At 42.2% G+C, this 14,421-nt stretch overlaps 1 protein-coding gene across 1 annotated transcript; it reads left to right on the top strand.

The window, feature by feature from the left end:
- The first annotated feature begins 1,217 nt into the window (after positions 1-1,217).
- On the top strand, positions 1,218-8,276 carry LOC149321085 (C-type lectin domain family 2 member B-like). The gene is made up of 4 exons (XM_089508012.1): positions 1,218-1,800; positions 6,074-6,240; positions 6,690-6,787; positions 8,156-8,276. The coding sequence occupies exons 1-4, from the start codon at positions 1,563-1,565 to the stop codon at positions 8,274-8,276; spliced, it is 624 nt and encodes a 207-aa protein (XP_089364138.1). The 5' UTR covers positions 1,218-1,562.
- Positions 8,277-14,421: the final 6,145 nt, after the last annotated feature.

A 14,421-nucleotide genomic window follows, 5' to 3' on the forward strand; every position in this document is an offset into this window, starting at 1 on the left:
TGGAGAACAACATGTTGGGGAAGGCTTATTGAAAGAAAGGGAAGTGTGGAGTGGGGAAAGTAGAGAATACACAAATTGATATTCATGGATGAGGCTTGGCATTGAAAGGAGGCAGGGTTAAGGCACAAGCAAGATGGAGTAAAACCTGAGCAGAAACAAAAGAAAGTGGATTTCAAGGTAAGTATGGTCTGGGAAGCAAAGGAACAGGTGTGCTAGGAATGCTCCCAGACACTACTGATCCAAGATTTTTTTTTTTTTATGCCTAAAGTAGGAGGTCAAATGCTCTCTGCTTCCTAGAGTGAGCACTTAAAATGTCTAACTGTCCTATTCAGGCACCTCTGCCTATTCTTTGCCTACCTACTGCCTGGTGCTACATGTTAAGTTTGCTCCACTCTTCTGCAAGCCAGCTGGGATACATATGTATCTAAATGGTTAATAAAGGACAACTCCATACATTCTGGCCTTATTGTTAGCATTTATCTGTAACGGAAAAGGAGTCCATAGCTTTCATTGCATTCTCAGAGGAGTATTTTTGACCCCCAAAGGTTGAAAACCACAGAGTTAAAGCAAGAAGTAAAAGCCTCAATTTAAAACATTCAAAAACCTGTCAAATTTCAAATGGGGTTTTACTTTATACAAAACTTACTGTATCAAAACTTGAAATATCCCTATTCCTTCCACTGTATCAAGATGAGTGCTGATGAGTCTGGTTTCTTTTTTTCCTTCTTTAAATATTTTTACAGGTGCAAGGAGAGAGAAGTGGCTTTCATATGTCCTGACTGCATCTTTAATCACTAATGTTGTTTTCATCGTTAGTACAGTGGGTAAGCAGCCCAGATTTTAATATTGTTACCCTTGCAACTTAGCGTTTGATCTAGTGATTGTACTTCTATAGTTCTTTGTCGTTTGGTAGAAGTTCTAACCTCCTATTTGGACTTCAGCTAGTTTTGTGTAATAATAATAATAATAATAATAATAATAATAATAATAATAGGTTTTATTTATATACCACCCAATCACTGGGAATCCGAGCAGTTTACAACACAGGAGATAATAGACAATTGTATCATTGCAATACCAAGTGATTCTTTCTCTTTTTAAATTTTTAAGTTACTTTATTAAACATATACTCTTAAATTTATAGTCTTTACATTTACAAACATAGAAACATATAAGATGTCATGGCCAGCCAAGATCAGCTCTCGGAGGATGAGGAGGAGGATGAGCCTCCTCCAGAGCAAGGGCTGATTGAGGCAACGCCAGGTGCTGTTCCTGCCCTGCCAGGTCCCAGCTGTGATCCTCCAGTCCCAGAGGAGGAGATTCAACCAGGTCCTAGTGCCACAGAGAGGCTTCCTTCGGTACCACAGCCTAGTGGTGAGTCTGGAGACGAAGCTTGCCTGCAGGTGCCTTCCTATCAAGAGAGAAGGGCCGAGAGTGCTTGCAGGCGCAGATCCAGGAGGATTGCAGAAAGACAGTTAGCAAATCAGCCTCAGGTGGCTCGAGGGAGAGCTTCCCTGATTTAAGTGGAAGAGAGGCTTGAGTTTGTTGCTAGAGTTTATTGCATGAGCCCTTGGTGTGATTGCTGTCGCTCTAGCTCCAGACATCTTGTTACCTTGCTTCCTTGCTACCTTGACCTCGGACCGGACCTTTGTTATCTCTTGGCTATTGTGACCTCGGACTGTTTTGACCACGCTGCTTTCTGGCTTCCTGACCTCGGCTCGTCTTTCGGCACGCTTGACTTTCTGCAACCCCGACACCGGCTTGTTTCCTCGGCTTGCTCTTTGACTGCTTCTCCACAAGGTTTGTTTTGCCTACACGTATCAGCATAAGTCAGAGATTGCTGGCAGCAATCCCGGACATAAAATTACACAACTACATACCAGTACCCCATATCTTCTCCTTACAAAATTCCTCCATTACTAATATCCACCAATCGAGTATCTCTTCTATATACCTTCTATACTTCCTCTCTAACCCATTATAGCAATAACATGTACATTTTCACTGCATTCAGTACTCCATAAGTAGTTAACAGTCTGTAAGCTAATTGCCCCAACAAGCTGGGTACTCATTTTGCTGACCTATGAAAGGATGGAAAGCAGAGTGGACCTTGGAGCCCTGGGATTTGTTAGGAAGGATCGAATTAGGGGATTTATACGAGAGGCGTGTCCTAACAACGCACGCAGTGGGATTGTGTCCCTATGTGTATACCAGAGGTCGTCTAGTCCACCCCCAAGAGACAGAGACTCGAATGCCAATGAGGTGCAATTAAAATATAAACATTTATTAAAGCCACACAACAAAAGGGATCACACACGCACACACACATTCAATGCTAAAGCAAGGGAGGGGTGAGTTCTGGAGTAAAGGAGAAAGGATAGAGGCACCGTTGGGATATTTACCTTCAAAGTCTTCTCCAAGGCGACGGATTGAGGGATGGTGAGACACGGCCGTGGGAACGGGAAAGGAAAGCAGCAACCGCGGTGGCTAGGAGCAGGGTTCCGGCGGGCAAAGCTAACTAGAGGCCCAAAAGACAGTGAGCTTGGCTTTGCTCAAGTGATTTCAGTAGAGCAAGATGCTCTAGGAACTCAAGCTTGGAGCGAGATGCTCTACAAGCAAGGTTTCAGGTTTGGAACTCAAAGCTCAACAAGCCCAGAATTAAGCTCAGAACTTCTGCTCAACTAGCCCAAGGAAGGGCTGGAAGAGGGGTCCTTATATACTGCTAAGCATAACCTCAGGCTATGGCAGCCTGGCGAACAAAGGCTTGATGACTTTATCTTTGTCTAAGTCTAAAGTTACACAATGGATACACAAAGCGGAGGTCTGCCACTTATTCAGGAGGGGACAAATATCTAGATGGCTGAGCCGTTAAGTTAATCACTGGCTCATTAAGGAGGGAGCTACAGCTATTTTCCTCCTTGTCTCAGGTAGCTTGTGAATCTGGTCTAGCAACTCCCAAACTGTTGCTGAAAGGTTTAAATCTACATTTTTTTTACTGTGACCATGCCTAGCAAGGCGGCTGGCTACGTGGTCTGCTCACTTTTGGGTTAATGGTGGCTAGCGATGGGGTCGGTCAGGGGTCATGGCTTCAGACCGCATGGCACACAAAATTTATATAAAACCATACTTGATAACAGATTGAACTGAAAATGTTGTGGCTACAGTACAGTTGGCCCTTTTTATACACAGATTTTTATACATGGATCCAAGCATCCACAGTTTGAAAATATTTTTTTAAAAGTATAAATTTAGAATCATAGAATCATTGAGTTGGAAGAGACCACAAGAAGGGCCATTCAGTCCCTGCCATGCAGGAACTCTCAATCAAAGCATCCCTGACAGATGGCCATCCAGCCTCTGTTTAAAGACCTCCAAAGAAGGAGACTCCACTACACTCCGAGGAAAGAATGTGTTCCACTGTTGAACAGCCCTTACTGTCAGGAAATTCCTCCTAATGTTGAGGTGGAATCTCTTTTCCTGTAGCTTGCATCATTGTTCCAGGTCCTAGTCTATGGAGCAGCAGAAAACAAGCTTGCTCCCTCTTCAATGTGACATCCCTTCAGATATTTAAACAATGCTATCATATCACCTCTTAACCTTCTCTTCCACTAAACATCCCCAGCTCCCTAAGTCGTTCCTCATAGGACATAGTTTCCAGACCCTTCACCATTTTAGTTGCCCTTCTTTGGACACCGTCCAGTTTCTCCACATCCTTTTAAAATTGGACACAGAACTGGACACAATATTCCAGGTGGGGCCTGACCAAAGCAGAATAATGTGGCACTATTACTTCCCTTAATCTAGACACTATACAGTGTCTTTCTGACACAGTGATTGTTGAAGTCTTTATTTATTTTATTTTATTTTTCGTACACTAAATACACATTCCAGCCAAACCATAGCTTTTCTGAAGTTGAAGGTTTTCATGACTGGCATCCATAATTTTTTGTGGGTTTTTCAGGCTATGTGGCCACATAGCCTGAAAAAACCCACAAAACCCCATAGGTTTTCTCCGTCTAATTCGATCAATCTTTTATCTTCTGAATTTATCCAACCACATGAGACTACATGCTTTGAAAAAAAAATCTACATTTTTTTTACTGTGACCATGCCTAGCAAGGCAGCTGGCTACATGGTCTGCTCGCTTTTGGGTTAATGGCGGCTAGCGATGGGGTCAGTCAGGGGTCATTTTTAAATTTGGTATGTCTAAGCTACCTCTTTCTTTTGCATCTTGCCAAGTGGTCCTTCTGAAGCTTTAGCTCCTGTGATTACAAGGATCTATTGAAGAAGGATGCTTATGATTAATTGGAAAAGGGCTTCAACTAAACTACCACTAAATTTCATATAGTAGAGCAAAGTGCATTTGTCCTGCAATCACAGCATGAATGAATGAATGAAGTCATTTCAATTGGTAGCTCCTTATACATGAGATAGGAAACACCTAAGAGCAGCCCAAGGAAAACCTTCCATAGGAAAAAGAATTATACAGCAATGTAAACATGTGGATTTGCTATTCACCTGTCCCCCACTGAAGAATTCAAAGTGCATGTGTGTGCATGTTTAATGTGGTTATCCCTAGGCCCTGGAATTCCCTACCCTAAGAGGTAAGAATAACATACTCTCTCTACTATATTTCCATAAACAGGTGAAGACATTTTTGTTTTGAGAGGCCTTTGTGGACTGAAGATGTAGGAGAAATGGGCCTTGTACAATGTGCTGAACTTTTTGTTATGTTTGTTGTGTTTATGTTTTAATTGCTTTTAATTTTTTGAATAGTTTAATCACTTTTTACTATTAATCACTATTTTGTGAATTTTTAAATCTGTTGTAAGCCACTTGTAAACCCAAACTGGTAAAAAGGTGGAATTAGGGTTGCCATAGCTGAGGACCTCCAAACCGGGACAAATGTAGGACAAGGTTTAAAAATGTAGGACCTTTTTTAAAAAAAAGGTCCTACATTTTTAAACCTTGTCCTCCTTCTCCTTCCCGGCTTGGGAGGCCGCCTCGGCCTGCTCCCAGGCCGGGAAGGAGCATGGGGGCCGCCTGTCATCGCGGCAATCGCCGCGATGACAAGTGGCCTCCTCAGCCTCGCAGAGGCCTTGGAGGACCCTGTGGCCAGAGCTCCGACCACGGAGTCTTCCAAGGCCTCCCTGGGGCTTGGGAGACGATGTCTCCCAGGCAGCAGGGAAGCCTGGGAAGGGGCTCCGCAGCCGCAGAGCCTGCTCCAAGGCCTCCCTGGAGCTTGGGAGAGGATGTCTCCCAGGCAGCAGGGAAGCCTGGGAAGGGGGAGCAGGGCACCGCGATCGTGGCGATCGCAGGCGGTCCCCACTCCCCTTCCCGGCCTCTGTGGAGGCTTGGGCCTCCATAGAGGCCGGGAAGCAGGGGGCCCGCGATCGCTGCGATCACGGGCGGCCCCCACTCCCCTTCCTGGCCTCTGTGGAGGCTTGGGCCTCCATAGAGGCCGGGAAGCAGGGAGAAGGGCGCCCGCGCTCGCGGCAATCGCGGGCGGCCCCCACTCCCTTTCCCGGCCTCTGTGGAGGCTTGGGCCTCCATAGAGGCCGGGAAGCAGGGAGCAGAGCCAGGCTGCCTCCCTCGCCGGCGGAGGAGGCGACAAGGCAGCGGAAAAGGGCCTCGCTGAGGTGAGACCCTTTCCTGCTGTCAGGCCGCTTCCCTCACCAGCGGAGGAGGCCAAGCAGGGAACGGAGGCGAGGCTCCTTTCCCTGCTTGGCGTCCGTTGTGGGGTGGGGGGTGTCCCGGGGGCGGGGCCAAACCGGGGCAGGACCGTGCAGACCCGCCCCAAACTGGGAAAGTCCCGCCCCCCGGCGGGATATGGCAACCCTAGGTGGAATATAAATGGAATAACAACAAAACATGTGAAAGCATCAGCTTTTCATAATTAACAGATTGTACAGTGCCAGATGAAGCTGGCTATTCTTATCTAGTCAGACTTCTCTGGCACATTAACAGGAGAGATAGTGTGATTCTATTTCAGCCTGATTACTCAAGCTTTCTTTATGTTGGAGCTGATGGATACAACACTATATCTAATACTTGGAACCCTTCTCTGTTCTAGCAGCCTTGCTTCAGCAGTCATCTTGTCCAGCATCTTGTCCACCTGACTGGATTGCACACCATGAGAAATGCTATCACATTTCAAAGGAAGAAAGGGACTGGAACGCTAGTCAAATATTCTGCAACTCGCATGGAGCCTCCCTGGTTAATATTGAAACTGAGGAAAAGGTGAGTTGCCACAACCCTACTCATTATTGACAGTCTTTTTCTAAGTTATATTGTGGTTTTGTTTATGACACTTGATATTTAAGCAGCATGAAAAGCTGAAGGGTTTCCATTAAACCTTTTTAGATGCAGCCATTAAAAAAAACCTGTCAGGACACCAGTTGCATATATCTAGTGCTTTAAATGGGACATGTTATTTATTTTACCACTTTTTACAGTAGATATTCTGTAAATATGCTGTGATGGTAAAAACTGGCAGAGAATCTAGGAAGGTAGTAGTTCTGCTCAGTCAATTGTTTGAATGTTTTGAATTTATTTATATGCATCTGTGACATGGGCATGCTTGAGTTTTGGCTGAAGAGTGGGGTATAAATAAATATTATTATGCTTGAGGCATTAATGGCATTGAATGTAGCAGCTGAAGAGTTCTAACACTCTTGTGTTTTTTACAGGATTTTTTGATGCTCCTCAGAGGGAAAGATATTTATTGGATTGGCCTCCGGAGAGACCCAGGTCAGCCCTGGAAATGGACAGATGGGGAAAATTGCACGTGAGTATTGCCAAAACTCATGATTAATGAAGAAAGAACAACCTGTTGCCAGAACACATCCCTGAAACATCTTTATCTCATACTGTCAGTTTCATCAAATTTTAATCCATGTGTGGTACAAAAAAGATCCCACTGAAAGCTGGCATAGTGTAACACTCCACTGGTGTAACTCCACAGGACATTTGAAAGAAGCAAGATCGCCAAACTTGTATGAAGAGTGGTGCATCTAAACTGTAGAAATAATGCAGCTTGACACAACTTTAAGTGCTTTAGATCCATCCTCTGGGGTCCTGGGCTCTGTATTTTCACAAGGTCTTCAGCCTTCTCTCTCAAAGAGTGCTGGTACCTCACAAAAACTACAAATACCAGGATACTGTAGGAATGAGACATGGCAGTTAAAGTGGTATCAAACTGCATTATTTCTACAGTGCATATGCACCCGAGTTGTGTCCAGGGATCATTCTAGAAATGTCTAAGACTGGTATGTACCTTATGTTTGCATAAGGACTGCCTTACACAAATCCATAAATTAGTACTTGCTGCTGCAGAGCTTAATTTTTCCTCTCTTTCCTTCTCATCCCTTTCTCCTTGTGCACCCTGTATTATTTAGATTATAAGCCTGAGAAACTGTCAAATTGTCAATATCTAAGCCACCCTGGAATCTTTATGACTAAAAGTTAGTATATAAATGCTATAAACAACTAAGCAAACAAACAGTGAAAGTGGCAGGTAGTACTAGCATAAGTTTCCAAAAGAATTCCAAATACAGTTCCTCTTGCAATTGTGTCCTGGGAAAGCAGGAGTTCACAGAAGCCATGTGTGTTGTGGTGTTTCCTGAACAAATTAGTTGGCCAGGAACTGCAATGTCAGAGATTTAAATAGATCAGAGTATGCAGGCTCATTGCTTTATCCCAGCAACTTTGAAAAGGTTGTTGTTTTCTTCAGCTTGCACAGTAGCTGTTATGGAATAGGATAAGTGGTGTGGACACAGGCCCCCATTTCCACTCCCTTCCCAGTGCTCCATAATGGGTACATTTCCTTCTGTTGAGGGTGCTGCATTGTAAATGATTAGTGACAAGTGTGCCAAATGAAACCACTACTTGATAAGAAATATCTCCATATAAACTGGACCTTGTGGGAACAATTTATTTACTGTATATACTCAACTATACGTTAACGTCATGTATAAGTTGAGGGCAGGTTTGGGGGCCAAAATTATGGATTTTGATATGATCTGTAGATAAGTCAATGATAAAACCTAGAGGTATGTAACAAGCCAATGTAATTGAGCCAAGATGTCAATGAAGATGGCCATTTAATTCTTTGATAGAAAACAAAACCTTTGCTTAACTTCTTCTTCTGTTTCAGGATAGAGGTCATGGGAGGGGATGGTGGAAACTGTGCTTATTTGGATGATGAATTCAAACCCAGCACATCAATATGCTCCCAGAGTCACCGTTCGATCTGCTGCAAAGATGCAATGCACTGAAAAATGGAAAAAGAAGAATGAAGAACCTAAATGATGAAACATCCGTATATGGACTCTCTCAGCCCCATGTTTTCTGAGTCTCTTTTCAATTTGTGGACCAGTGAAAAAGAGGGACAAAATCTCAAGATAGAACAAGAAATAAGGAGATTACTCTTGTAGACACCCAGTGAGTTTTGCCCTCTGCAACATTAAAGTGGAAAGGGCGGGGAGTATTAAATATCTGAGAGTTTTAAATACAAATAACATTTTTTTTTGTTTCAAAATAACTATGAAAATGTTTGGAAAGAAATTAAAAGGGACTTTAAAAAATGGAGAAAATAAAATTTATCCTCGATGTGGAGAATGACAGTAATAAAAGAAAATATTTTGCTAATGCTTTTATTTATTTTATTTTCAAATAATTATAAATAATAAAATAAAAATATTAAAACTTTATTTATACCCCATCTCTCCATCAGAATTGAGTCATCTTACAATAAAATCCAAACAATATAACAGTAAACCCACTTATTCCCTTCCCCCAAAACATTTATTAAGTAGCAATCTATGTTATGGGATAGAATTTGGGAACAAAGACATTAAAGAAAATTATTATAAATTGATTTGGAAATAATATTTGACTCCAGTGAGACTACATAATATTTATAAGAATAACTCAAAATTGTTGGAGAGGCTGTCAAGAAATAGGGTCATAAATGCATATGTGGTGGCAATGTAAATATGTACAAAATTTGGGGAAAAGGTGATATTAGAAATAGAAAATGTTTTGAATATAAAAATAGAAGCCCGAGTATAGTTTTGTTATCATCATATAACTCAGAAAAATGGAAAAAAAGAAGAAAAAGATTTGGTAACAAATTTGCTTACAGCAGCAAGGTTAATTATAGCAAGGGTGTTGGAAAACGAAAATAAATGTAGAAGTGATGGATTGATATAAAGAGGTATGGAAATTAGCGATTAATGATAAATTGACATGTAAATTGAAAGTAAAAAAAGAACTATGGAAAAGAAATGAAAATAAGATGGAAGATTACCTCCACGCGATGAACTGAAATTCTGGATGGAATATAAGGATGAAAATGGCTCTGGGGAAGGGTGGCACTGAGGTGAAATATAAAATAACTTGTTAAAAGTTACACAATCCGCCCCGCACCCTCAGGACAACAGGGAAGAACCTATTAGATTACCCAAAGGTCAGATTAACAACTATTTCCAAAAGAGCATACACAGCTGTGGCCCCCAGATTATGGAACAATTTGCCAGAAGAGATCGGCCTCATCTCAACCCTAGATGCCTTTAAGAAGGCACGAAAGATGGATCTCTTCCACCAGACCTTCTATGAAGAACTGTAGAAAACCTCATTTCCGGTTCATAACATTATAAGCTGACTGATGTTTTGTTGTTGTTATAATGAAATTTTTATATAGTCTGATGTTTTTATGATATGTATTTTAGATATAATTGTCATTGTATGGATATTTTTCTGGTTGTAATCCTGCTTCGATCCACTGGGAGAAGCGGGAAAATACAAATAAACTTTATTATTATTACTATTATTATTATAATGTAATAGAATGTAGGAATATATTTATATATAGAAACACGATGTGTATTGTATATATTAAGAATATTGATAAATAAAAAAATAAAAATTAAAAAAAATAGCATTTTATGTTAAAATAATCCTAAAATAATCCAAGACGGGATGGTGGGGTTACAAGGTCTACAGTGTGATGATACATTCAATGGGTGGCCGGGTTTCATTATTCAGGAAAGGCCTGCCAGAAGAGATCCATCGTGACAGCCTTTATAAAGCTGTCCAGGCTGGTAGTATGATGGATCTCCTCCGGCAGGCCGTTCCATAATCTGAGAGCAAATGAAGAAAAGGTCCTCTGGGTAAACGCAGCCAACCTGATCTTCATAGGCTGCAGGAGATTCTTCCCAGAGGACCTGAGTGCATGGGGTGGGTTATACAGAAGAAGAAGGCGTTCCCATATATAGGTTGGGCCCAAGCCATGAAGGGCTTTAAAGGTCATTACCAATACCTTGTACTGCGCCCAGAAACTAATAGGCAGCCAGTGGAGTGATTGGAAATCACTGCCGTTACTACTAATTTTCCAACTACCACTACTAATAAAAAACATGGCTAACGGAGTAAGTTCATCTGAGGAAGTGAAGAGCGAGAAACACCACTGCACAAAGCAATCAGCGATGCTGTGCAGTGGTTTTAAGTGACCCTGAAAAAAAGTTTCATGGCACCCTTATAAAGGTTGCTGTTTACCATATCTTTCTTGTGCACCAAAACTTTGATTGAAAGCCCCCCTGCCACCCCTTTTCTTCTCACTCCCGCCCCCAGATCTTTCCACCACCCACAGGGGGGGGCATACTTTTGGAATCACGTCACTAAACCGTACCTGGCCTAAATATCCTAACAGCTCCAGATCCCGTCTCATCTTGGAATCTAAGCAAGATCAGCTCAGGGTAATACTTGGATGGGAGGCAGTCAATAAATATCAGTTGCTATAGGGGGTCTTGGAGATCTCTCATTCATAGGATTGGCATGAGTCAAAGTTGGTTCAAGGGCAGCTAACAATAACAAAATATAAAATGACAAAATCAAGGCTTGCTTTTTAGAATTTTTTTTTTAAAAAATTCAAGACATGGATGGTTGAATCTGTGGATGCAGAATCTATGGATACAGAGGGCCAACTGTAACCATTTGAGGATTTTGCACAGAATATGTGCTGAATTATGATTAATAATAATAATAATAATAACAATTTATATTTCCCACCTCTCCCTGTGGATTGATTACAGGATTACAACATAAAATAAAAATACAAAAGAGTACAAAAGCATAATAAAACATATATCAACCCCTAACCCTCCCACCATTACAGATAATAAAAATTACAGATAATAAAAATAAAATAACAGTCAAAATAATCACACCAATAGCATAGTCTAAAATAACTGGAAGAAGTAAACAGATTGAAGGTGTATGGGGCTATCTTTCTTTGATAAGACTTCAGAAACTGCAGTTTTCAAAGACTTTCGTGCCACAGGAAGATAATTGCTAAAATCACTTGTCATGTCTTTTGAGGAGAATATTAACAAATAATTGTGTGCCTACAAATCAGTGCATTCAAAGATGGGCTGTGTGTGGAAGTATAAGTATTCATTCATTCATTCATTCATTCAGAGTATTTATACCCACTCTTAAGCCACAAAGGCTCTCAGAGTGGCTTACAAATGGTTAATTAGATGAGTTCCCTGCCTTCAGGTTTACAGTCTAAAAAAGATAAGACACAAAAGGGGAAGGGAATGGCAGTGGAGAAAGGGATCACTTCCAGCAGTTCTTCTCTCCCTCTGAGATGGCATGGAGGGAGGGCTCTCCTTCTTAGTCTAGGCTACGCCTGATGGAGCTAGGCTTGCTTCTCTCCCTCTGAGGCTGGATGGTATCAGATGGCACGGAGGAAGGGCTCTCCTTACTCTGGGTTAGGCCTGATGGAGTTGGGCCTGCTTCTCTCCCTCTGAGGCTGGATGGATAAGTAGATGTCTTAGTTGAATCACGTACATGTCTTGGCATGTAAATCAACAGGAATTGTAGCAGAAGATCTTTGGGAGTCATCTTTACTGCAGTGGTAACCACATCCTTTCTTTTTTTTAATAAAAAGGACGTGGGGTGGAGGTGTGATAGAGAGCAGCTTTGTGACTGGAAGGCTGGGTGTGTTTCACCCCCTACTCTCCTTTTTGCTTTATTCTGCGATTGCTAGTTTGCATTTGGCTGGTGCTTTCTGTCCATTATTCCAATATTAACTGAGCAGAGAAGAAATGTATTCTTTAAAAAAAATTGAAGGAATGTAATATTGTAAACCTCATAAATAGGCATAAAAATGGCTGCAGCACAAGCTTCAATAAGTGGCTCCAGGACAGAGGTCTTGGTAGGATTCTGCCAAGTGGTTGCAGGATGAGGAACCCAAGCAAGGAATAGGTTGGCCATGTTAGAAACTCAAACAGCAGAGAAAACCATTATCTAATACCAAGAATTCAGTGACATAGCTGTTTTAGTCTGGAATATCGGTATGCAAATGGATTTTGTAGCACCTTTGAAACTAAGGCTACATTCACACTGCAGGAATAATCTCATCTGACATCACTTTAACTGTCATGGCTCAGTACTATAGGATTCTCGGAACTGTTGTTTTGTGAGACATTTAGCCTTTGTCAGTGAGCTCTGGCGCCACAACAAACTACAATTCTCAGAATTCCATAGCATTGAGCCATGGCAGTTAAAGTCATACAAAACTGGGTTATTGCTGCAGTATGGATATAGCCTAACAGCAAGAAAGAAACTGTAGCATAAGCTTTCGTAGACATTGGCGCAGGACAGACCGTCCAAAAAGGACGGTCTCCCAACACCCTGGTTTGCTCCACAGGGAAGCCGCAACCTCCAGACCGCAGGGCTTCCCCACGGAGCAAAAAGAACCCGCAAAAAGCAGGTGTTCTTGCGGCACGATTGTGATGCTGCAGTGCGCCAATGGCACATTCGCAGTGTCACAGTGACGCCAGGACATGCAGACACTAGATGTCCGTCACATCAAAATGGCGGTGCCCATGTGTACAGGGCGCCGCCATTTTGGTGCCCTCATCATGTGCAAGGGACGAGGGATGTCTGAAAGCACTACCCCTCACACGTCATGACAGCACCTCATAGCGCCCATCTGGAACAGGCCTTAGTCTACTTCCTCAGGTGCCCAGTTCACTCCATGTATCTGGGGAAGTGGGCTAAGGTCCAAAACACATTGGAGAAATTATCCAATTTGAAATTGCTTTAATTGCCCTGCCTTAATGCTAGGGGATTCTGGGAAGTGTAGTTTTGTGAGACATTTAGCCTTCTCTGTCAGAGCGCTTTGATGCCACAATAAACTACAGTTCCCAGAATTTCCTTGCATTGAGCCAGGACAGTTAAAGTAGTCTCAAACTGAATTATATCTGCAGTGTGTTTTGGGCCCAAGTCTATGAAAGCTCATTCTGCAACTTCTTTCACACAATTTTTTGCTCCGCAGTTAGTCTCAAAGGTGCTACAAGATCCCTTTGTATACTGATAACAAGAATGTATCTGCTAATACAGAAAGAGTGCTCCACTTCAGCTACAAACTACATTTACCCAGCTGCCTTGTCTGGCTTTTCCATGTGCTCTACGTGGGGTTGCCCTTGGAATCTGTTCAGAAACCTCAGCAGGCGTAAAATCCTGCAGCCAGGCTTCTGACTGGGGCTGCCTACTGGGGTGATGTGACTCCCCTGCTGAAACAGTTGCACTAGTTACCCATCCATTTCCAGGCCAAATTTAAGGTGCTGGTTTTGACCTTTAACACCCTAAACAGTTTGTGTCCAGATTATCTGAAGAACCTTATCTCCATGTACAAGCCAACCCACGTGCAAAGATCTGCAACGGGGCCTTTCTCTCAGTCCCACCACCTTTGCAGGTGCAGTTTGTGAGGACTCGGAAGAAAGCCTTCTCCATGGCTGCTCCCAGATTGGGCAATTCTCTTCCATTGAGGTCAGGTTGGCCCTCTCCCTACTCTTTTTTTGCCAGCAGCTGAAGATATTTTTATTTACACAGAAAGAATAATACACAGGAGAAATGAAGATTACACTTTCTCTCAGGCCCACCACTTTTGTTTGGTGGCTGTATTTTACTTGTGTAATGCAGCGTGCTGCTTTAATGTTTTAATTGGTTTTTTACTGGCTTTAACTCTGTGCTTTTAACTTATGTTTTAATAATATTAATAATATTTAATTTTTTTAACTTTTAGTTTTATATTTTTAAAATTATTGGAAGCTGCCTTGAATCCCATTTAGGGAGAAAGATGGAGTATAAATCCTTAAAATAAAATAAAATAAAATAAAATAGAAGGGCTTGTTCCCAGCTTCTCCCAAGTTTCTCTAGGGTCCCAGGTCTCTTGGATGTCCTCTGTAGTGAGGCGACCAAAAAGGCCTCTGTCCAGCTGTTGCTCAAATGTTTTTCCACCACTCTTCACTCCCCCAGAACTAGGGTCTAAAGGAGACACTTGCAACCCTTCTCCTGTTAGCTTTTGTGTTGTGTTTCCTTCCTCCTTGGAGCTGTTCCACGTTCTTTTAT

Source organism: Sceloporus occidentalis, unplaced genomic scaffold (assembly GCF_023333645.1).
Source record: "Sceloporus occidentalis isolate IW3139 unplaced genomic scaffold, rSceOcc1.0.p SCAF_1, whole genome shotgun sequence".
In the NCBI taxonomy this organism is placed as follows: Eukaryota; Metazoa; Chordata; class Lepidosauria; order Squamata; family Phrynosomatidae; genus Sceloporus; species Sceloporus occidentalis.